The 23,327-nt window shown below is 36.9% G+C and overlaps 4 protein-coding genes across 32 annotated transcripts; 2 read left to right on the top strand and 2 right to left on the bottom strand.

Annotated features, from left to right (window-relative positions):
- Positions 1-509: 509 nt before the first annotated feature.
- On the top strand, positions 510-5,094 carry LOC103434697 (uncharacterized). Its single transcript, XM_008373044.4, has 7 exons — positions 510-1,519; positions 2,347-2,487; positions 2,586-2,951; positions 3,085-3,330; positions 3,836-3,928; positions 4,069-4,269; positions 4,579-5,094. The coding sequence occupies exons 1-7, from the start codon at positions 1,214-1,216 to the stop codon at positions 4,792-4,794; spliced, it is 1,569 nt and encodes a 522-aa protein (XP_008371266.3). The 5' UTR covers positions 510-1,213; the 3' UTR covers positions 4,795-5,094.
- A 4,701-nt stretch (positions 5,095-9,795) lies between these two features.
- Positions 9,796-12,232, bottom strand: LOC103408830 (cytochrome P450 716B1-like). The gene is made up of 4 exons (XM_008347646.4): positions 11,505-12,232; positions 10,729-11,170; positions 10,429-10,613; positions 9,796-10,319 (listed from the first exon to the last, which is right to left on the bottom strand). The coding sequence occupies exons 1-4, from the start codon at positions 11,997-11,999 to the stop codon at positions 10,014-10,016; spliced, it is 1,428 nt and encodes a 475-aa protein (XP_008345868.3). The 5' UTR covers positions 12,000-12,232; the 3' UTR covers positions 9,796-10,013.
- An 862-nt stretch (positions 12,233-13,094) lies between these two features.
- LOC139194500 (uncharacterized) lies at positions 13,095-20,480 on the top strand. 29 transcript variants are annotated; one of them, XR_011579417.1, is made up of 8 exons: positions 13,097-13,427; positions 13,585-13,623; positions 14,381-14,469; positions 14,672-14,740; positions 15,246-15,320; positions 15,603-15,771; positions 16,907-16,990; positions 20,081-20,480. XR_011579417.1 is itself a non-coding variant. In XM_070819228.1 (7 exons), the coding sequence occupies exons 3-7, from the start codon at positions 14,464-14,466 to the stop codon at positions 20,152-20,154; spliced, it is 279 nt and encodes a 92-aa protein (XP_070675329.1). In that variant the 5' UTR covers positions 13,108-13,427; positions 13,585-13,623; positions 14,381-14,463; the 3' UTR covers positions 20,155-20,480. The 29 variants fall into 29 exon arrangements, 8 of the variants coding, with proteins under 8 accessions (XP_070675324.1, XP_070675329.1, XP_070675328.1 ...); XR_011579407.1 differs by having other exon boundaries at positions 13,108-13,427; positions 15,652-15,771; positions 16,966-16,990; XR_011579408.1 differs by having other exon boundaries at positions 13,108-13,427; positions 15,652-15,771; positions 16,966-17,027.
- Positions 20,481-21,314: 834 nt separating this feature from the next.
- LOC103434698 (taxoid 2-alpha-hydroxylase-like) lies at positions 21,315-21,962 on the bottom strand. Its single transcript, XM_070819691.1, has 2 exons — positions 21,468-21,962; positions 21,315-21,359 (listed from the first exon to the last, which is right to left on the bottom strand). The coding sequence occupies exons 1-2, from the start codon at positions 21,960-21,962 to the stop codon at positions 21,315-21,317; spliced, it is 540 nt and encodes a 179-aa protein (XP_070675792.1).
- Positions 21,963-23,327: the final 1,365 nt, after the last annotated feature.

Genomic DNA, 23,327 nt, shown 5'->3' with positions numbered 1-23,327 from the left:
TTAAAAACTAATTTCGAATTACAAAAATAAAGTATTTACTTGAAAAATACTTGAAATGCCTTTTTTATTTTATTTTATTTTTTGGAACAAATGATGTTATATATACTAAAGGGTAGAGAGTGAGCTAAGACTCATAATGAGCTAACAATAATGTGGTTCAAATTCGCATTTGACAAGAATTAAACCTAAGATCTGAAACTTTAATGCAAGACGATAAACACACTAATGTAGACTAGCCAACTAGTCTAATTCATTTTTTTCCTGCAAGTATTTAACATCTCAAATTTGAAAAACAAAATAAAATTAGAGCATTAGTTTTCTTGGTGAATAAATCATAACGATTTTTCAGTGTATTTGAAACGAGGTTCAGTGCATTATGTGTCATGACATGATATGAGTGAAGAGATTACATACATTCTCAGTTTCTCTCCAATTGTAATATGATATGTGGTATATCAGTTCATATAACAGGTAAAGTGATAAAATCACTTAATGAATCTCTATCCTACAACCACCATCCATCAAAGCCAATTGTGTCTGACTTGTTTTGGCCCTCAGATCTATATCCCTTCATGGCTCTGCATCGGACTTGTATACCGGAAAACTAAAGCGATGGTGTTTTAGATGCCCCCTTAGCCTCTATCCCTTTTCTTTTTGTTTCAGTTTTTTGTTCCACTTGATGATGAAGTTCTTTGGTGCGTCCGTTTTGATGATGAAGTTTGTTTGGAAATACTTTCTTGTTGCGGGTTGAAAACTTTTGTGCTGCAATACCTTCATTGAATTCAATGCGGAGTTGATTTTCTTAGGGTGTTACGCTTGTAACTGTCGGCGAAGTGGTTACAGTGGTGACGGTATACTCCTTGATGGAGATTAGGGTTAATTGTTTTCCTTTTATGTTTTTGTCTTATCGTTAAATGAACTATTTAGCTATCCTGAGCTTTTATTCGGCTTTTTATCATATAGCTTAAATTGGGCCGTTTTCCATTTAATAAAATTCTATGCTCTCGAAGAAAATAAATTAAACATGGTAGAAATCATTCGAAAAACGAGGGAAAAGGGAAAATAAAAATAAATACAAACTCGTCGTTGGAAATGGAGATTCGAAATTAATTAGTAGAAAACGTTTCTATCTCTACCGAAACGGGTTGAAGTTCAACTACCTGGGGGATCTCCCTCTCCTCTGGCTCTGACAGACTCGCACGCAGAGACAGCCATGGCTTCCTCTCCCTCCCTACTCTTCGCAGCCGCCATAACCGCCCTCACTTTGCTCTCCGCACACTCAGTCAAACTACCATTTCACCCCCGCGACGTCCTCCCTCTCCTGCCCAGACAGATTTCATGGCCAATCCTCAACTCTCTGCACAGCGCGGTCGACCTCCTGCCCACTTTCGTCGGCTCGGCGTCGTCCCCCAACCACATCGTGGAGTGGAAAGGCGCGTGCTTTTACCAAAACACAGCGTGGATGGAGTTCCACAACAAGACTGGCAGCGAATTCGGCGGCGGAACTCTTCATCTCAAGGTCTCGAATCAAGCTCTGGGCATTTTTTAAATTTCGTTTTCGAGTTTGGATTTTTGGAAATTTGGAGTTTTTGAGTATTTGGATTGTTGGGTATTGAGATTGTTTAGCTGGGTTTGTGGAAATTTGAAGTTTTGGTTGTCAGGACACTAAATTTGAAAAATTTAAGGCGGTTTCTAGTCTGAATAAGAAGTAATTTATGATTTAATTATAGGGATTTTAGTTTGCTATCAGGTGAATTAGTAGAAATTTGGACGGTTTTGTGGGTATTGAAGTTGTTGACTGTATAGTGGGAGCTTAGGCTTGTGCGTTTACTGCTGTTGGTTTTTTCTCAGGTTCAGTGAACCAATTGGTAAATTTATTGGACACATCAAAGTTGGGGAAGTTGGATACTAAGGGCCGTTGATGACCATTTTGATTTCAGTTTTCGGTTTTCATTCACTCCATAAATGAAAACTGAAAGTAGAAATAAAAGTAAAAATAACAAATTGAAAACCGAAACTGAAATGGTTATCAAACCGACCTAAGATAATTACTTTCGAGTTGAGCTTCTGGTATTTCTTTAGACTGTTTTACGGGTTTTATGATCCAAAACATGTCATGTTGGCTTAGTGTTTTGGAATATTCAGGTAATAGGTATCAGGTGTGTGGATATAGGTATCATTAATTCTGTTTTTATGAATTTGAACTTCATATGATTGTTTGATTCTATAGTAAAGAAAATACCAAATTTAGGATATGTATGATCTTACGTTTTAGTTTGATAGTGGGTTTTCCATACTTGTATTTTAACTATTAAAAACTGAATCTGTGTTTGTGTTTGTGTGCAGGTTAGTAAGGCTCACAGTTGGACATGTATGGATATTTATGTCTTTGCAACTCCATATACTGTCACGTGGGATTACTATTTCCTATCTCGGGAGCATACACTTGAGTTTAAAGAGTGGCAAGGAAAAGATGAGTTTGAATATGTGAGTTGTCACTTTCTAATTCAGATATTATTTGATGTTTCGATTTTCTTTGAAAGGAAAAGTTGGGTTTAATGTGGTCTTTAATCTTACCTTTACAGGTGAAAAACAGGGGAGTTTCTATTTTCCTTATGCAAGCAGGGATGTTAGGTACCCTTGAAGCGTTGTGGGATGTCTTCCCATTGTTTACAAATACTGGATGGGGTGAGAATTCCAATATTGGGTTTCTCGAGAAGCACATGGGTGCTTCCTTTGATCAGCGTCCTCAACCTTGGGTAACAAATATTAGCATTGATGATATTCACTCTGGAGATTTCCTAGCAGTATCCAAGATTCGTGGGCGGTGGGGTGGATTTGAGACTCTAGAGAAGTGGGTGAGTGGAGCTTATGCTGGTCATTCTGCTGTTTGTTTAAAGGATTCTGAAGGAAAGCTATGGGTTGGAGAATCAGGACACGAAAATGAGAAGGTGAGCTGCAAAGTTTATAAAATATTATATCGTGTTATACATATGTTTACCCATAATTCAATCTGTTAATGTTGAACGGGTTGCTTTTGGTAAAGTTATTGTTGAAGTGGCGCCTTTTCTTTTCATGTTGTAGGGAGAAGATATTATTGCTGTGCTGCCATGGGATGAGTGGTGGGAATTTGAGCTAAATAAAGATGATTCCAATCCCCATATTGCATTGCTTCCCTTGCATCCTGATATACGAGCAAAGTTTAATGAGACTGCTGCCTGGGAGTATGCAAGGAGCATGGAAGGCCAGCCTTATGGTTATCATAACATGATATTCAGCTGGATAGATACTATAGAAGACAACTATCCACCCCCTTTGGATGCTCACCTGGTACCATATTTTAACTGCATTTAAGATTTCATTATCAAGCTACGTTACGGTATTAGTAAATGCTAGAATCGAAACTAATCTCCTAGTATTTCTTTTGGCATGATTATTTATTTCTTATTTAGTGATTATATTGAACTTGGTGGTTTCCATTACCCGTCTAGGTTGAGTCCTGGGATTCCATAGAGGAAGTGAAAAGGCAACTGTTAGATGCTTTACCCCAATCTTTCTCCTTATGATTAATAACTACTGGCTTTCCCACAACCACTTTCATAAACATGATGGGTACGGATGTATTTATATCAAAGTGCTGATGCAGATATAATACGATTGTTTCGTAGCTGACTAAAAGGGGTCTGTGATGGGGATAAGGGTAGAAAGAAATGCCTTTTTAGGTTCATAGTTAGGTTCTCTCTCTCTCTCTATCTCTCTGCTTGTGGATGCTTCTGTGAGCTTCAAGATGTTTTCTTAAACATTTTTCCTGATCATTAGCTCTATAATTATGCAGGTGGCTTCTGTTATGACTGTTTGGAATCGAATACAGCCTGCATATGCTGCAAACATGTGGAATGAAGCATTGAACAAGAGACTTGGAACACAGGTGTTTTAAACTTTTTCCTGGCATTGCAATATCAATTGGTTAAGATTTTTATTTTTGGTTTGAAGTTAAGCAATTAGTCAATATTGTGGAGTGGCTAATATCCATTTGAGTTTCTGATGTACCCCTTGCATTTCATGCAGAACCTCAGTTTTCCCGATATTCTAGTTGAAGTTGAAAAGAGTGGATCTTCTTTTGATCAACTGCTGACAATTCCCGAACAGGATGATTGGGTATACAGTGATGGGAAGTCAACATCGTGTGTGGCCTTCATTCTTGAAATGTATAAGGAGGCAGGACTGTTTGATCCAATTGCAGGTTCTATCCAGGTCACTGAATTTACGGTGAGTTTATCGTGAACAAAATTTAATCTGTTTGCCTTGAATAACGAGGCCATCTTTTTGCATCATCTCCAAAATTAATCCACTGACTGGGAAGGAGGAGAATTGATAATAGTTCTAGGGAGGGACGAGATGAATGACGAATATCTTTTGTTCCCTCTTCAACATGAATTGATATAATAGTAATGTTTTTACTTGCTAATAGGTTAATGTAGCTCTCAATTGAGAAAGTCATTCGATTGTGGTACCTTGTAATGAAGTTGATCTACATGTTGGTTCGTATTAATCAACTTTTTTCTGTCATTAATGCAGATAAAAGATGCTTACATGCTCAATATCTTTGAAAATAATTCAAGCCGCCTGCCAAAGTGGTGCAATGATGGGGACACTGTGAAGCTTCCTTTCTGTCAAATTAAAGGGAAGTATCGAATGGAATTACCTTTATACAACACTATGGAACCGTACCCCCATATGAACGAAAGGTGCCCATCGCTGCCCCCCAAGTACTCCCGGCCACGGAATTGCTAAGTCTTCAATTTGTTGCGTTTACAAATTTGTTACGCCTATCGTTTCTTGTAAATATGTTCATCTGTCGGGTACAAATGGAGGCGGTGTTAGTTTGCCAATTGTATGCGAAGGGGTATTGCATTTCATCATTTTCCGGAACGTGTTTTTTCTTTTGCTTCGTATTGTCATTCCGAACAGCTCTGTAATTGGGTGCCACAACATTATTGATGAGAACAGATGACTTTGTGCAAGATCTCTCTCAGTCGCTAATTCGTTGCGACAGGGGTTGATGATGCTATGCATGCAATGGTCTTGCAGTTATGCCCTCGTTTCGCATATAATTTCCCAATGCTCCGAATCCATGTTACAGTGGTGGTGCTCTTTGTTTTTCTTTGCCTTTCTGTGCTACATACACACCATCTAGGATTTAAAAAGTTTACTGTCACTTCTTGCATGCCATGGCAGTACGGCATGAAGCATCTCAACAGTCGCATTGCATCAGTGCCTTTTATGAAAGAAAATTTCAAAATCTTGGCTTGATAAAAAATTATAAAAACGATTATTTGGGATATGCGTGCCAAAGTTTTGAAGAGCGTTGAGTGGCGCACTAGTAATCAACATCAATGTGTGGGGTCTTATACAAAAAACCTCGATGTAATTAATAGTGGAAATTCAGGTTTTTTCGATGTGGGACTTTTACATTCTTCAGCAAATGTAAATATACCTTGAGGAAGGGCTGCATAAAGATGGGAGTGTCATTCGCTGCGAACATGACTAGAATGAAATTGTGCAAGTTCTCATTTCTGCTAAAGCTTCTTCATTGTCATCATTTCGGATGTTAAGCCAGCAAGCGACAAGGGCTTGTAAAGGAGAAGCGTTTTTTTGCTCGAGTTCTGCCCTCTTTTCAGATATGAATTCCTTAATCATGTGTTGAACCTTCTTGCTTTCCTTGATGCTACGGTTGTAAGGTGTGAAGGGCAAGTTAACTGGGGGGACTGACCACTTTCCTGCTATCATTTTTTCGAAACACTCCATGAGTTTGTCTCTGCGAGTTCCTTGTTCAAGCCCGAAAAGCAGAGAGCACGTTATGTTGAACGTGAGGTTCTTCATCAGGGGCAATACCTATCAAACGACGGAAAACCTTGTTTAGTTCGAATTGATTTTCGTTTGTTTATTTGAGTTCAGCTTCATCAATTATTTTTTTTTTTAAACTTTCATTGTATATTGAGAAAGACTCTTGAGAAATTTGTTAATAGGACTAAATTTAATGTTATTTGTTGCTTGCCATGCGCATGCATCTCAAGGTGCTTCCTGATGTCTTGGTCCATTTTCCCACACACTGCTTCACTGATCAGGCTTCAAGAACAATGTAAGAGCGTTTCTAATGCACTTGTGATCGTTGCCACTCAGCTCCAATATATCCGGTCACCCAAAATCGTATGAATGGACTCGTCATTTTGTTGATTGGAAAGGTGCTCCACCTGTGGTGAATAGAAACTTGTTTGCAGCCTGTGCATGGATGAAAACTGTTGGCCTTCCAAAGAGACTCATCTTCGAAACTGGACCATACTTTGCGATTCTTTGTTGAAGCCATGTTTCTGCGGTGTTGGCACGCATTGCTCGGAGGAGAGCGAGGCTTTGGCTGATTACGGGAGTCCAAATGAGCCCGGAGGAACCTTTTTTGTTGTTTTTTTTTTCTTGTTGCAAGGAGAAGCAAGATGGGAATGAGGAAGAGGAAAACTGTGAGAAGGGTATCCATGATTTGTGAAAGGCTTATGTCTTGTTCTTGAGACAATTCAAGTGCATTATGGGTTGCTAAAATGTCTTACTCTTCTTCATTTTGGAGGAATTTAATTATAAGAGAAGAAAAATATAAAATTAGGAAAAAAATCAAATAAATTTGATCCCCAATATAAGGAACCTAGACTTCAAGAAAATTGAAATAAATTCCCTAATTAATTATTAAATCGATCGAAAAGTACACTTTTTTCATGAGTTTGCCGAGAAGAAACTGAAACTAAATTCAAATATAATAAATTTAATCAATAATTCTCAACAAAAAACATATAGTAAATTTGATCAACATCCATATCAAGATCAAACAATATCGACCTATATCAAGCATTTATTACACTATGATCTCGAGATACGCTCATAATCAATAAATACATAGAGTTAACTAGGATTTATACATAAAATACATCACTATTCAACACATGCTCAGATTTATATGATATGTGAAATATGCAGATTCAACGCACGCTGAGATTTCTAAAGTGAAATGCAAAACAACAGTTTTGAAAAACAAAAAATTGATACAAGAAGCAACAACCATGTGAAAAATGATTTTGAATCAAACAGTGCACTAAAAATTTGATTTCAGTAGCCTTAAAAAGAGAGACGATAAAATTGAAATCAAATCAAGAAACTGCAGAGCAAAGGGATCAGAAAATCAAAACTACAATGCAGAACAATGTGTTCGACCGAAAACATGTGTTGGGCTTGTTCAGGCCCCAACCCACTGGATTCTAAGGAAACAAGTCTGACCGATTCCTCATCCTAAGTGGGGTTTGTTCTGTTTGTTTAATCAGAAACTAATGAAAGCTTATGTTTGTTAAGATTATTAGCTTCATGTCAGGTATCCGCATCGGTGCTGTCAAATATATGAAGACAACTGATCTTTTCACCATGTAAACTTAATTAGAACCTAAAATGTATGAAGACAAAATTATATTGATGTTAATTAGTACATATACAAAGTCATGGCAAGAGTGTGTTAACTACATTGTAGTGTTTGGGAATTGGAAGGAAAATCAAGAACAATGGATGAAAAGAAGGATGAACACAGAGTTTGAGAGAGAGAGTTTAGAGAGAAATATGATTTGTATTCACATCACAAAATGAAGATTACACATACTGTTTATATAGAAATCCTAACCACTTTAACCAAATACTAACTACCTAACTATATTACTAACTGTATTACATTTTTACCCTTAATACTCCCCCTCAATCTCAACTGGGGTAACCCAGTTTGAGATTGGAAGAACAACTGCAGTCACTGTTTATGAAACCCAGAAAAACAGAACAACTTGAACCAACTGCAACTTGATTCTGCAAATATGGAAATTATCTCGAACCTTTCTGAATAATGAGGTTGTTATAACTGCAGAGCAGCAGTGAACATCAATCTGCCCCAAATATATGCACTGACTCACTGCCCCAAACTCAATCTGCAAGCCCAGTAGGAAGCACATCCAAAAGTCTAATATTCCTCTGCCTTGTGCAGGAGCTTCAATCAAAGAACAGCCTCTTATAAAATTGTAACACACCCTCAGGCCGGTTATAACAATTTCTTACGGGATTACCCTTCGTGGGATTTACCGTCAACAACTTCATTTAACATTGGCTTCGGCCTTTTTTTTTTTTTTTTTTTTTTTTTTTTTTTTTTTGCGTCGGTGATTGCGCTGCAGTTGTAGATTGTGCTTGCGCCGCCATCGAGGTGTTTGTGAAAATGCCTGAATGAAATTTCCGTCAAGTTCTTCGGTGCTTCCGCTAATCGAGGAGAAGGTGTGAATCAACGAGATCACTGGGTGAATCAACGAGATCAATCGCTCCCTGCTCCAAACCGCGGCCTCTGGGCTTCTTCGTCTTCGCCACCTTTGGAGTCTGACCCCTAACGTTCCCGGCACGTGCGAGCGATCCGTGAACCTTACCCATGGCTGATCGGTGATGCCGCTGCTGCAGCTCTGTGTGTTATCGCGTTTCTTCCACTGGGTCTTGGGGAAGAAACGATTCAGCTTTCAGAGTTTTAGTTTGAGCAGAAAGGTCTCACTCTCTGCTCTTTCTGCAGATTATGGTATGGTTCTTTGCTTTTTCCTTTCATAATGTTCACTGAATTTGCATTGGATTTGGGTATGGTTCTTGAAGTTCTTGGAGTCTAGTTGCTGTTCTTGGATGGGTGCTCTTGCTGTAATCTTTTCTGGTGGCACTGTTGGAATCAGGTCGTTACATTTCTTTGGTTTTCAATTCTGCACAGAAGGTGTTTGTGTTTTTTGGGTCAATGAAATTTTATGCAGTGTTGGTGTGAATTTTATATGATCTGTTTCGGGGTTTGCGTATATGATTAAGGCTGATTGCAGTGGTTGGGAATTGAAGAAATTTATGAAGTTGCTTGTTCAGGGAGTTGTAAATTGTTGACGTTTATGAGTTTTATGAAGTTGATAATTGAAGAAGGTCGAAGTCAGAAAGTTGGTGAATTTGTTACGTATATTGAGTAGCATTTGTTAAGTTGCTCTGATACCATGTTAACTACATTGTAGTGTTTGGGAATTGGAAGGAAAATCAAGAACAATGGATGAAAAGAAGGATGAACACAGAGTTTGAGAGAGAGAGTTTAGAGAGAAATATGATTTGTATTCACATCACAAAATGAAGATTACACATACTGTTTATACAGAAATCCTAACCACTTTAACCAAATACTAACTACCTAACTATATTACTAACTGTATTACATTTTTACCCTTAATAGAGTGCACTTGCCATTTTATTTATTCTTGAAATAAGACTTATCCCTCTTGATTCTACCTTTTTTTTTACTGCACTGCATCTTAAACTCCTACTAACCTCAAATGTTTTTAACATGTACTTCCTACTCCCTATAGCAAAGATGGTTTGCCCTTCTCAACCAAAGCGAAAATCCTTTATTCTCTTGGGTGATTGCTCTAGTTAAGCCTTCTTGACTAGTTTTGAGTCTTTCAGTCCTTGGATGATTGATTTCCATGGCGATTGCATCCCGAGGACTTTCTTGGTCCCCAAATGCTGAATGAGTTTAGGAGGGAATGAGCTAATCCAGATCCTTTGCGCAGACAAAGAAGACCTAATAAATCGTGAGTCGAATCAGGCGTGGCAAAGGCCTCTCTCCTTGCTTATGCTGAATCAAGATTTTCTTGATCTTCTTTTACCTAAGAACATTATTTGCTGCATAACCGATAATTTTTGTTCCAGCAGTCGCTTAAGTTAACATACAATTTCTCAAAATATATTGAGTGGTAGAATTTTACATATTTCAAATGTTCATTCACGGCTAATAGAGTTGTACTACTAAGACATGATATGGGTCCTTTATTTTTGCAATATTCTAGACAAGCATTATAAATATTTAAGTTGGATAACACCATTGGATAACAACAGGGTCCAAAGTCTTAACCTGTTAGAGAATGGGCCAACAACTCTTATTAGTTAACAAGCTTTCTTGGGATGATTTTTATGGGTAGTCCTTGAGTGGGTACTGGCATCGGATCTCTACTGAAGTTGTTGTCTGCACATAGCTTCCATGTGAACTGAGTTACAATATAATGGATTGCAACAAGGATTTCGATCCGGGCGAACTCATATCCCGGACATTTTCGAGGTCCTCCTCCAAATGGAACAAAGCTGTAAGGTGGAGTTGATGCTTGGTTCTCAAACCTATTCGGATCAAACTTGGATGGCTCCGGAAATATGTTATCGTCCATATGAGTCATAGGCATAGCCCAGAATATCTGAAAATATTGTATGTTAGGATTTTCATCTGGTCTATATATTTTTGGAAGACAATGAGAGAATGAAAATGCAATAACTAATTAATTTATGCAGGTGAACTGAACATACTTGCCACCCTTTGGGGATGAGAAATCCATCAAACTCGATGTCTTTCAATGCACTCCGGAAGCCACCAAAGATCGGAGGAGTTATTCTCATCGTTTCCATAACAACTCTCCATGTGTACTTCATCTTGGCAAGGTCTTTCCATGTCAACTCTTCCGAGGATTTGCTTCTAGCTATTTCTTCTTGCTCTATTACTCAAAAATTCAAGGAAAGTTTAAAATCTTGCCTCTAATAATTAATCTAATTAATGCTAGCAGCCTAGAAGTAAATAAAAACCCTAAACCTGTTTGGCACTATGCACACCTTGAAGAACGGTTGCGTGTACAACAGGGTCATTAGCGAGAAGCCGCAATAGAAAAGTAAGCACAACAGATGAAGTGTCATGACCTGCGACCATCACTAACATAACATTGTGCAGGATCTCCTTTTCAGTCATAACCTCTCCATTGTCATCACTTCGACTGCTAAGCAAGCAAGTGATAAGGTCTTGGAGTGGAGAAGCAGTTTTTCGCTCAAGTTCTACCCTCTTTTCCGATATGAGTTCCTTGATTATGTCTTGGACCTTCTTGCTTCCCTTGAGGCTCTGGCTGTAACGCGTGAAGGGCAATTTAACCGGGACTGACCACATTCCTTCTATCATTTTTTGGAAACACTCCAAGAGTTCATCTCTGCGAGTTCCCCGTTCAAGCCTAAAAAGTAGGGAGCATATTATGTTGAATGTGAGGTTTTTCATCAGGGGCAAGACCTATCAAACAGAAGAACTTTGTTAGTTAACATTGATCTTCGTTTGTTACTAAATTCGAGTTCATTTTTTATTTTATTCATAATATGACAAGAGAAAACGGTGCCTAATGCAATAATACTGAAGAAGTTCTAGAGGAGGCAGAGAAAATGGATCAATAAAGTGTGTATTGAACTCTTTTTTTCTTTGTCACTGGATTGAAGAAATTATTGGAGAATAAAGGGACACAATTAAACAGACGAATGCAGAAGGTGAAAAGTAGAGTGCAGAAATCATTTTCCTTCACCGAAAGTTGCTCTTTTAAAATAGTTTTGTTGCAAACACCACTTGGGCTTACAGTTATTTGTTGCTTGCCATGCCAATGCATCTCAAGGTGCCTCCTGATTTCTTGGTCCATCTTTCCCACATACTGCTTGAGTGACTCGGGCTTCAAGAACAACATAAGAGCACTTCTGACGCGCTTGTGATCGTCGCCGCTCAGCTCCAGTATATTCCGGTCACCCAAAAGTAGACGGATAGACTCAACTTGTTGACTGGAAATGGTGCTGTCATCACTGGCGAATATGAACTTGTTTGCAGCAGGTCCATGAATGAAGACCGTTGGTTTGCCAAAGAGACTAAGCTTTGAAACTGGGCCGTACTTTTCGATTCTTTGTTGAAGCCATTTTTCGGCGGTGTTGGCACGCATGGCTCGGAGAAGACCGAGGCTTTGGCCGATTATGGGTAATCCTAATGAGCCTGGAGGAACCCTTTTTGGTGATCTTTTTCTCCTTGCAAAGAGAAGCAAGATGGGGATGAGGAAAAGGAAAACTGTGAGGAAAAGGGTATTCATGATTTGTGAAATGCTTTGTTTGTGGAGTGAGTGATGAGGAGGAGTTTAATCGAAGCTAAAACATGTTTTTGTTGCCTTATCTGGGAGGTAGGATCGATCCTCCGGTCGCGTGCCAACTGTTGACCCCTAAGCTGGATTATCTCATATATGCCTATAATTAAGTAAACTATTCCATTAAGAACTTGGTAAACAAAATCTCCATGGATTTTTGTTGCTTGCAAAGTACGACTTGTAGTTGTAATATGATATACAATTGAGTAGTAGTTAAATCGTTGGGGACATGTTAGGTTTGAAAATTCACTACATGTGAGGGGGTGTGTTGAGAGTTGAATACCACTTTAGAGAAATGAGGAATTTGTATGTGTTATAAGTAATTGACTACTCTTCATATTACCAATTAATTTTTATGGTGAAACAACTTTCTTCGCGGTATCAGAGCAAGTTATCCCACGTGTAAACTGTGAAGTCAACGGTCACATGCACCCGCTCCACGTTATCCCATTCCATTGTCTACGTATTAGGCTTGAAAATTCGCCTTACGTGAAGAGCCTGTTGAGAATGAATCTCACGTTGATGGGAGGAAAGACTTTGCATAAACTTGTAAATAAATTGAGTTATTTCTCATATTGTCAATTATTTGTACGGTGAAATATCAACTTTTTTCAATGCAGGCTTTGTCCGTGTAGGTGAGTATACAGAGTAGAGAGTACTGAAGAGTGGGAGTTTTGTTGGCTTCTGAGAGGGGATCTCATGTGCCTGCAAGTCAAATATGCCGGAAACCACATCTGGGGAACCAAAAACCTACCTAACAAATGTTGTTGCTTGAAAGAATCATTAGTTTAAAAAATTATGCAATTATTAATGTCACTTAATCTTATATTGCAATAATATTTCTGTGAAAGATTGCGAATATTTTATCTATACTAAAACTCAGTTTACCCGGTACTGTTTTTCACTGTTCGTGAACAGTGTTTGGTCGGAAATGCCCTCTGTTTTTTCATGGCTCAAAGCATTGATTCCTTTTTTGTGCAGTGGAAAGTCTCTTTTACCCATGTTGGCCACGTGTCTTTCATCGTTGATCTATTCGCTTCGAGAGTATTCTACTCAACTTCCGCCTTTTTTTTCTTTGTGGTGGTTTTCTGATCTGGGCATTTCCCTTTCCTCTTCTTTTCTCCTCTCTCTCCGTCTGCGTTTGCCTTTGTTTAGATCTCTCTATCTCTTTCGTTTCGATTCCGATCCGATCGTTTGCAGATGGGTTTTGTGTTTATGTTTGTTTTTTGTGATTCTGTTTGTAGGTTTGGATCCTCCTCTTCTTCTTCACCCAAACCAGCTGCCCCACCTTCGATTGTTATCGACGGAAACACCACGAATTGAGGCGCCACACCAATACTATAATATTTATAAGAAAAGAGCTCCAAACCCGCAAAGGTACTGTTTTTTTTTTGTTCTCGGCTTTTAGCTATTTGGGTACTAAAAGCTTTTCATTTTTTTAAGTGAATGTCCCGCGCATGCTTTTGCTTCAAGGAATACTCTGTAAACATTCTGATTTTTTGGTTTCATGATTTCGGCTGACTTTTTTTTTCAGGATTCGTCAGATATCAAATGGTTCGAGACGCATATGATGGTAAGATTTGCCACAAATAACTTTATGTTGTTGTGCCATTAGATACAGTTTTCATTCCCCCCCCTGCAACTGTTGGATGACTTCATATGTTATCTGGGTTAAGTTGGTTGGAGTATAAAGTGTTTTCATTCCGTGGTATACATGCATAGTTTTTGGAAGGTGATGTGTTAAAGTGTTGCTGATTGGGATAAACTCACTAAAGAGTTGACAACCAGGCAGTGATTTCAATTGAGCATCACTTATTTGCACCCCCTTTCCCTTCTTACATAATTGAAGTGCTTTTGACTCTCTGTGGTTATGAGTTACAAGTTCAAATTGTGGAATTTTTTCTTCCATTTGTGTTTTCTTTTTCAAAAATAAAGATAGAAAGGGAATGCTATGATAATTGGAGGTTTTTGTTTTGATATTCATATGTGTACTTTAGTAGGTACATAAAAAAGGAGATTCAGCGTTGAATGGTCAAAATTTGGTAATTATACTGAAATTATTCAACTATTTTATTTGTTGTAGGCGTGTGAAATTAACTAGACAAAGAATGGGAAACTTACTACTCGAGAAACCAAGTGTTAAATAGACTATGAAGTCCTAATAAAAATATAGCATTTGAACATTTTGACTCTTTGAATCCCACTTTTGAGCTTTTGGTACATAGTTTTGGAAATTTTTATTTAGCTAGAGAAAGGGGAAGAATATAGGAAGAGGAGAATTACATGCTTTAATAGAAATGCTGCATTCTTATTTGTGTAACTGGTTACAGGGTTGCAAAAACAGTTGAGTGCTGTTGTTTGTCTCTTCATGGTTTCGTCAAGCTCTAAAAAACACTGAAAAGAAATCAAACTTATGGAGGTAAAGCAAATACAATTTTGACAAAAAAATGCGACTGTTTATAAACGTTGGGTTTTAGACTGTATATGCTTTGAAAAAAAAAAGTTTAATCTTTTTTACAATTATGCTTTTTTCAGTTATGCATTGCTTTGAATGGAAAGAAAAATACTTTACTTTTACTGTTTTGTGTGTGTTTAATTTGTAATTTCACTTTTTGCTGCAGATTGGTATGGAAGCACTTTGTATGAGCTGCAAAGTGTTCTTGGTCAAATTGAGAAAAAAAAGGGGAAAGGTAAGTCGGGCTGTTAAATAGTGCAAAATTTTTAATTTACAAATGTTTGTTAGTTGTGTTAATAATTGCTTTTCCATGTGTATGCTGGTATTTGTATCATTCTTTTTCCATATATATGTTGGGATGCTTCATGAGTTGATATGCTTAAAAGTTAAAACTTAATGTTCTTTGCTATACATGTGTCAATTTCAATCCGAAAAATTTGTTTCTACCCTTTTTCAATTCTATTTGAATCCATTTTTATCCACGTAACCTAATGTCTTATGGTTAGCATTCCAGCTATGTCAATATACTTGGCTTTTTTTAGTGGTTTATGCATGGCTACAATTGGAAAAACTTTTGTTATATTTCTCTGCTTCAAAGATTTCTCTGACTTATCTTTGAAATTTTATTTTTTTGCAATTAATTGTTTTAAATATTCTTACTTTATATGAAAATGTTTACATAATACACTCTATATATACTTTTTCTGGCCTAGATTAACATTTTTACTGTGTTTTTTTAGCTTTGTACACAATGAACAACATGTCATTTACAAAGGCCAAAAGGAGATCCAGTATCTTCCATATACCAAACACAGGTTAGCTTGATTTCTATTACTTTTTTTAGTTTATTTTAATAAAAATTTTATAAATTTCAATCCACTTTGATAATTTCTTGGAGATTCTTCAATGACTAATTTTCTTAATCCAGATGATACTTATCACTGCTATTTAATTGTCAAATAACATAACTATTTTAACTATAGTGAGGACTAAAACCTGTTTGTTTTGTCCCTCCACTTTTTTAATGTTTGGTTGAGAGTGTGATATTGACCTCTGTCAAATTTTTTGGTTAAAAATTACAATTCATGGAATTTCAGAAAGATCAGTCATATTCTAATGAATGAAGTTTGTATGATTAGTGTCTAGGTATGGAATAAGATGTTACAAGCTTTGTCTAACAATTACACACTAAAAAAAGAGAGAAGAAATCACAAAGTCAACAACCAAGCTGCAGCTTCAACAAATAGGTTTCGCAAGGATCCAATGGTATGGGAAATTTTTTAGATTTTCTTGGTTTTCTTTCGTTGGCATTTTGCGTTTAAATTCAATGTTTGCTATTGTTTCTCTTTGGGGGAGTTAACCACTACCAATATATGTACACACACACACACATACATACTATCCTATTTTCACCTGGTCTCAATACATGGCTAATTGCTTGCCTGCTCACTAAGGGGTTAAGTTGGACATCCAAAAGTATGACTATAGATGTCCCCACCAGAGATATACCCTCTCCACAAGCTTTAATTAAGCCAAAGAACACCTTAGTAATGGTGGAATTGTTAAATCTATCCATAAACCATTCCCATCACTCATTAATTAGATTTAATAGTACCCCCACTCCTAACGTGTTATTTGGCTAAAGCATGTGGAGAGGGTGCATCTTTGGTGGTAGCATCTCTGTTTATACTTTTGGATGTCCATCTTAAACCACTCAGTGTATAGTCAAGTGATTAATCATGCATTTAGAATAGGTCAAAAGAAGAAAGTCTGTGTATAAATTAGTAACAGTTGAAAGATGGAAGTGATGTTATTCCTCCAAATGATGAAGACTGAAATAACTTGGAAAATTACCAAACCAACTAAATCTGATCCATCTTTTTACACCCTTATATTTAATTTTTACAATGAAAATGCTAAGAAGTTAACTACTAATCAGTAATGTTAATTGTTTAGATTACTTTTCCATGCTCCTTACAATCTCACGGTAATTTTCCTTGCATGATCATTCAGTTATAAGATAGTATATTCAATTTCTAATCCCACACAATTGTACTACACATAAATACAGACTTAATACTTATTTAAAGCATATTCTCATCTTTTTAATCCACTTTGAATGTTAGTATTCAATTTGCTCCAGTTGGGCTCATCAAATTTGATTATAATGTTAACTCTCTATCATACTTATTTAAAATGAGCGTACAATTTAGGTTGCTGATAGGTTTCCTCATTTCTTCATTGGTAATCTGTATTTTTGCTTATTTTTCATTCTTGGGAGTTTTGTGAAGACTTAATGTGTTCAACTTCTTTTTTTTTTCAATTTCTATCAACTTCTTTTTTTTCAATTTCTATTCTCTGTGGTTTTCTATCACGTGATTCGAGTGTCATGTAATTACAGGTTCTAATATAATTTTTCCAGTGCCTTAACAACAAATTATGTCACTGTTGATATTGCAGATGATCAACTTGCACAAATTACAAGGTTTGCCACCACTTCCCTTAATCTGCATATGTAAAATGTAGGTAATTTTAACCCATGTTGTGCTAAAAAATTAACCTGTTTTGTTTCATCATTCTGTTACAGTATTATATGTCATCGCACATTTAAAAAAAACAAAATATGTCTATTGTCTGCTAAAAAAAAGGAAAAATGTGGGCAGACAGATCACTTACATAAACAAATTAGCATAGTTAATCCTAAAGCTATATAAGTGAGGTTATTGATTTGTTACCACATTTCATCGTTGGTGATTTTCCATTCTTGGCTAATACATGTTTGTGAACAGTAGTTGTGTTTTGTGTCATGTGATTGAAGAGTCGTGTGATTACAAGTTTTAACTTAGTTTTTCCAATGTCTTAAGAAAAAATTATGTCACTATTGATATTCCATGTGTCCAGCTTGCACAAATTCTTTGTACATCTCATTCAAATTGGTAACAATTGTAATAGATTTGAACATCTACAATTTTAAACCCGCAACATCGCGCGGGGGCACCGTTGCTAGTCTATACTATTATTCAGAAAACCCTCCATATCATTTTTTTGAGAAAATGATAATTATATCCTTATTTTTTCTATTTTACCCTCATTTTTGATACACAATGTTTACATAAGAAGGATAATACAGTAATTATGTACCTTTTGAGAAAATGATAATTATATCCCTATTTGTCATATTTTACCCAATATTAAAAAAGAAAAGGGATCCTCTCCGGATCCATTCCCCTTAAGTTATTATAACTTTTAAATTAAGCTCCTGTTTGTAGCAGTTGAATCAAATTTTAACAGCCCGGATCCCCGGACTTTGGTGGATTAGGAGGAAGGGATCTAGAGAGGACCCCTTTCCATTAAAAAAATGCCCTTATTAAGAGAAACTGTCTCATCATCATTGTCTCATACTTTTTTTTTTTAAAATTTTAAAAACTAATCACTCCTTAATCAAAAACAAAAAATAAAATAAAATTGTCCACACACACTAATCACACTCCTTAATCAAAAACAAAAAATAAAATAAAATTGTTCACACACACAGAGTGTGTGCTCATCTTCTAGTTATTTGTAAAATAAAAGATAGGAATGAGGATCCTGTCCGGATTCTCTTTGTGAGGATCCCGACAATTTTTTAATCATGTCCGTTCATTGTACATCGTGTGGTTAGAAATCATTTTAATTTTTTTATTTAAAATTGAACACGAAAAGTACTTGACGAAAATTGACCGCACAATGTACGATGAATGAACATGATTAAAGGATCCCGAGGATTCTTTAATTGTGTTCGTACATCGTGTGGTCAAAAATCATTTAAATTGTTTTATTTAAAATTGAACACAAAAAGTACCTGACGAAAATTCCTGAGATCCTCGCAATCCACATTCAAAAGATAGGGCAGCGGGTGTGTCGTGAGAATCTATACTTTTAGAATTATTTATTAGTTATTTTTGCAGGGAGTCACATAGAACTTATTTTAGATTGTTTAACCTTTTAATTAAGTTGGACACTAAGGGCTGGTTTGGTATTGCTGTGCTGTGAGAATAAGCGGCTGTGAAATAAATCGGCAGAGTGTTTGGTAAACTTTTTTGTAAAATTACTTTTGGAAAAAAAAGCAGTCTGATAGTGAGTCTTTTCATTAAAGCAGCACTGTAGTTCCGTGTGCTTTGAAAATAAGCCAGTTTTCCAAAGCTGCAAATAGCAACTTCAGCTTTTTCCTTTGATTTCAGCTTATTCTCACAGTAGCTTCCAAAATAAGCCTTTTTTTTTTCAGTTTACCAAACACCTAAAACCCTCACAGCTTTTTTTCATGGGTGCTTTTTTTTAAGCACCTCACTCCCAAACCACCCCTAACTACAATCTTAAGCCCAGCCAATTTGTAGCCCATTTTATTACTTGCATGGCCGACCAAATATGATTAAATAATCTACAACTCATATCCCTTGTCAATTGCTAATGACTTCTTTCACCTCTTATCACCTCCAAAATGTCTTCAATATATATGCCTTGTGAGCAAGGTTGAGTATTGGATGCTAGTATTTAGTCGTGGTTTGTTTGGAGCAATTCATCTATAGAGTTTGATATGTCAACCCTACATTGCATGGAGTTGTAAACTTTATCAGGACATATACATTATTACTTTATGTTGGACCAACCAAACTACATAAAGCTTGTTTGGATGTGCTTTTAAAATGACTGAAAGCACTTTTGGTGAATTTTTTTTAGAACCAATCTTTAATAAAGATAGTAAACCCTAGAAAAGCACTTAAGGTGCTTCCTGGAGGAAGCACATAACTGGTGCTTCTTGTAGAAAGCACTTTAGGTGCTTTTGGAATCTAAAAACATTTTCTCTAAAAACGCTTTTAGTCATTTTAAAAGCACATCCAAACGAGCCATCTACAAGTTAAGCAACAACTATGAGCTCGTTTGGAAGTGCTTTTAAAATGGCTGAAATATTTTTGATGAAAATATTTTTAGAACCAATCCTTAGTAAAAATGCAAGTAAATCATAAAAAAAAAAAAACACTAAAAAGTGCTTCTTAAAGGAAACACGTGAATATTTTTTCTGAAGCATTTTTAGTCATTTTAAACGTACTTTTAAACAAGCTCTACATCAACACCAATTAATGATTTTCTAGCTGAATCTTATCCATTCAAACTAGCAGACTTATCTAGTATTGCCGCCATCATTTCCCTATGTGTAGTTCCTACTGTTACCAAGTAAGAGTGAACCAGTATGCAATGCATGAAATGTAAGAGTGCTTACGCAGAGAGTGAGGGGAGGGAAAAGAAATAAAGAGAGTGGAAAAGAAAGAACAGAAAGTAGTTGGCTGTCTTGGTGGGATTCGGTAGATAGCTTGTCATGCTGAGGTTTCAGTTACCGATCGAGGCGAGTGGTTTATGTATATGTTACAATTATTTTTTTTATATTTTAATAAATGAAAATCGTGAATTATTGTGGGTTTCTTTATTTATTTAACAAACTGCGAGCTCTTACTCCAGTGCACATTTATCTCAAATCGCAATCATAATATCAAATCGACCTCTACTTAATTCATTGGTTTCCTTGGCATGATTTCAATAGGCAGTCCTTGTGTAGGCACCGGCATGGGAACCCTGCTGAATTTGTTGTCTGCGCAAAGCTTCCACGTGAACTGAGTTACCATATAATGGATTGCAACAAGGATTTCAATCCTGGCAAACTCGTATCCTGGACATATTCGAGATCCTCCTCCAAATGCAACGAAGCTGTAAGGCGGAACTGATGCTTGGTTCTCGAACCTACTTGGATCAAAATTTGATGGCTCCGGGATTATACTACCGTCATTGTGTGTCATAGGAATGGCCCAGAATACCTAACAATATTGGATATATAGTTAGAAATTTCATGACTAGTTCTGTAATTTAAAAAAAGAAAGAAATGGGAATGTGAAATCTGTAGATGTGCATACTGCATGATATATTAAATCTTAACTTACTTGCCACCCTTTCGGGATGAGGAATCCTCCATACTCGGTATCTTTGATAGCCGTCCTCATGCCGCCGAAGACGGGCGGAGTCGTCCTCAGAATTTCCATTGTCACTCTCCATGTGTATTTCATCTTGGAAAGGTCTTCCCATGTTAGAAATTCTCCTGAGGACTTGCTCCTAGCTATTTCCTCTTGTTCTGCAAAAGCAAAAATTAAAACATTGCATCAGTCTTTTTGTTTTTTTTTGGATATTGTTGACAACTCTATTAATATGCCCTATCACGAATATGCCAACTTGTTAGTGATCAGACCGAATAAGGTAAATCGAACACTTCAATTTCGATACTAGATTTGCGTTAAATAGTTATGTGGGAGGTTGTAGGCACGGGATGCGTTATGCATACCTTGAAGAACGGCTGCATGGATAGCAGGTTCATTCGCTAGAAGCCGCAAAAGAAAAGTAATCACAACAGATGAAGTGTCATATCCTGCGATCATAACTACCATGATATTGTGTAGGATCTCATTTTCCGTTAATTCTTCTTCGTTGTCAATGTTTCGAATGTTAAGCAAGCAGGTTATAAGGTCTTGGAGTGGAGAAGTAGTTTTTTGCTCAAGTTGTACCCTCTTTTCACATACGAGTTCCTTGAGCATTTTTTGAACCTTCTTGCTCGCCTTGAGGCTTTGGTTGTAACGCGTGAAGGGCAAATTAACAGGGACCGACCAGATTCCTTCTATCATATGTCGGAAACACTCAATGAGTTCGTCTCTGCGAGGTCCTCGTTCAACCCCAAAAAGTAGAGAGCATATTATGTTGAATGTGAGGTTCTTCATGAGGGGCAAAACCTATCAAAAATTTAAAAACCTAGTAAATTTGAACCGCATGACAGAAATCTGCAAAAAACACGAACACGACAGAAATCTGCAAAAACATGACCTGTTGCCAAACTATACAAGGTCATGGTATATTTTTCCCAAAAGTTGCCGAGGACGCTAACTTACTGTTATTTTTTGCTTGCCATGCCAGTGCATCTCAAGATGATTCCTGATTTCTTCATCCATTTTTCCAACATATCGCTTCAGTGACTCGGGCTTCAAGAAAAGCATAAGAGCACTTCTGACACGCTTGTGATCCTCGCCGCTCAGTTCCAGTATATTCCGGTCGCCCAAAATCATACGAGTAGACTCAGGTTGTTGACTGGTAAATGATGTGCCATCATTGTTGAATACAAACTTGTTGGCAGCCTGTCCATGAATGAAGACTGTTGGCTTGCCAAAGAGACTCATCTTTGAAACTGGACCGTACTTTGCGATTCTTTGTTCAAGCCACTTTTCGGCAGTGTTGGCACGCAGGGCTCCAAGAAAACCAAGGCTTTGACCTATAATGGGTAGTCCCAATGAGCCGGGAGGAAGCCGTTCTGATGATTTTTTTCTTCTTGTAAGGAGAAAGAAGACGGGGATGAGGAAGAGGAAAACTGTGAGGACAAGGGCATCCATGATTCGGGTGGCTTTTGTTGTGCAAGAGAGTGAGTGACGGATCAAAGGCAATTGAATTCGATATAAATAGGAGTCCAGTAAAGGGAGGTCTGGAGATAACAATGCAAAAATCAAGATGGTTGGTTTGGCTTGGAAGATAAGTTTTAGCTGTTCGTAGTGCAGTGATATAAAAGCATAATGCTTTGTTGTTTTGTATCTGTTGGTACACATTTGATTAGTACGCACTGGTTTCTAGTATTCATCGGGGATCTTTAGCCGCCCTTGGTTTTTGGAGTCTTGGCGGCAAACAGTGGCAGATTTAGATTTTGATCTCGAGGGTCCTAATGTAAAAGGTTCTAAAAAAATATTGGATAAAATAACATTGAGAAATTAAAACATAACACTCTTCATTCATAATTAAAGCATTATAAATTACAAAGTCTACCTAAACGTCATTTTTAGCTAGGTCATAAAATATAACTTTACTATTCTTTATTGAGAAAGAAAATAAAACAGGTTTTTCTTACAATACTTTAAGAACTCTCTAGCTTATCTAAATAAAAGACCAACTTATAGGGCTTCATCAGTCTTTAAGTCTATTTGGAATGCTAGCCCATATTTATTGTGGGTCATGACATGTGAGACGGTTCATTTCATTTAAAGTTAGTAAGATGAAAAAAGAAACAGCATCCTAGAATCAAGAAAAAAAGAGTTTTAGCATGGGTCTTCTTCTTTGCGGGATAGCTTATGTAACTTCACGTCTCCTCCATGGATACTTCATGCACTAGAAGCTCGATTGGACAACTATATATCGTTTAACAAAATAAACAAACTGCCTGGATGTAGCTCGTATATAACCCTAGGTGTAGGTCGGTTTCCTTGTTGAAACATTTGGAGAGTTCCCGGAGGACCTTCATAGGTGTTTTTCCGGCCTCCGAAGAGTCCTGGGATCATCATGGTCTCTCCATGGATACGCCTCTAGCCTCAGATCCAACCTTTCATTCATCTGGTGTATGTCATACATTGGAGAACATTTTAATTTTCTAAGGATTTGGAGTTTTCGAACTGTAAGTTTGTCTAAGTTCTCTAGACATTGATTTGATGATCTATAACAAATGCAAGACGACAAAAACATCAGTTCATGGCAATGTCCGTCCGGCTAGTCAAGAGATTGGTTTGATGAATCATAAACCCCAAATGCATGAAGACACAATCTTTGCCATCACAGTAAAAAACAGAGTATGAGACAAATTAGATTTTCTTGGTCATTGGATATTTGGTCACCATCACATTGATGCCCTTAATGATTTCATGTTTTTTTAGGTATAAGGCCCGGAGTTAAGAATTGAGATGGAATCCTTGGAGATAAAAAAAGACATGAAGTAC

This window comes from Malus domestica, chromosome 03 (assembly GCF_042453785.1).
Source record: "Malus domestica chromosome 03, GDT2T_hap1".
Lineage (NCBI taxonomy): Eukaryota > Viridiplantae > Streptophyta > Magnoliopsida > Rosales > Rosaceae > Malus > Malus domestica.
This window is presented reverse-complemented; position numbering and strand designations above follow the sequence as displayed.

What these genes read in the sequence shown, in the direction of transcription:
- LOC103434698 (XM_070819691.1), bottom strand. Translation starts at nt 21,962, where the DNA reads ATGGATGCCCTTGTCCTCACAGTTTTCCTCTTCCTCATCCCCGTCTTC. An exon ending in ATGGCAAGCAAAAAATAACA is followed by an intron (nt 21,360 to 21,467) that starts GTAAGTTAGCGT and finishes TGTTTTTTGCAG; the next exon opens with ATTTCTGTCATGCGGTTCAA.
- LOC103408830 (XM_008347646.4), bottom strand. Translation starts at nt 11,999, where the DNA reads ATGAATACCCTTTTCCTCACAGTTTTCCTTTTCCTCATCCCCATCTTG. An exon ending in ACACGCAACCGTTCTTCAAG is followed by an intron (nt 10,614 to 10,728) that starts GTGTGCATAGTG and finishes TTTGAGTAATAG; the next exon opens with AGCAAGAAGAAATAGCTAGA. An exon ending in TCATCCCCAAAGGGTGGCAA is followed by an intron (nt 10,320 to 10,428) that starts GTATGTTCAGTT and finishes CAATATTTTCAG; the next exon opens with ATATTCTGGGCTATGCCTAT.
- LOC139194500 (XM_070819223.1), top strand. An exon ending in TGAGAAAAAAAAGGGGAAAG is followed by an intron (nt 14,741 to 15,651) that starts GTAAGTCGGGCT and finishes ATTAGTGTCTAG; the next exon opens with GTATGGAATAAGATGTTACA. An exon ending in TTAATCTGCATATGTAAAAT is followed by an intron (nt 17,028 to 20,080) that starts GTAGGTAATTTT and finishes TGATTTCAATAG; the next exon opens with GCAGTCCTTGTGTAGGCACC.
- LOC103434697 (XM_008373044.4), top strand. Translation starts at nt 1,214, where the DNA reads ATGGCTTCCTCTCCCTCCCTACTCTTCGCAGCCGCCATAACCGCCCTC. An exon ending in GCGGAACTCTTCATCTCAAG is followed by an intron (nt 1,520 to 2,346) that starts GTCTCGAATCAA and finishes GTTTGTGTGCAG; the next exon opens with GTTAGTAAGGCTCACAGTTG. An exon ending in CAGGACACGAAAATGAGAAG is followed by an intron (nt 2,952 to 3,084) that starts GTGAGCTGCAAA and finishes TTCATGTTGTAG; the next exon opens with GGAGAAGATATTATTGCTGT.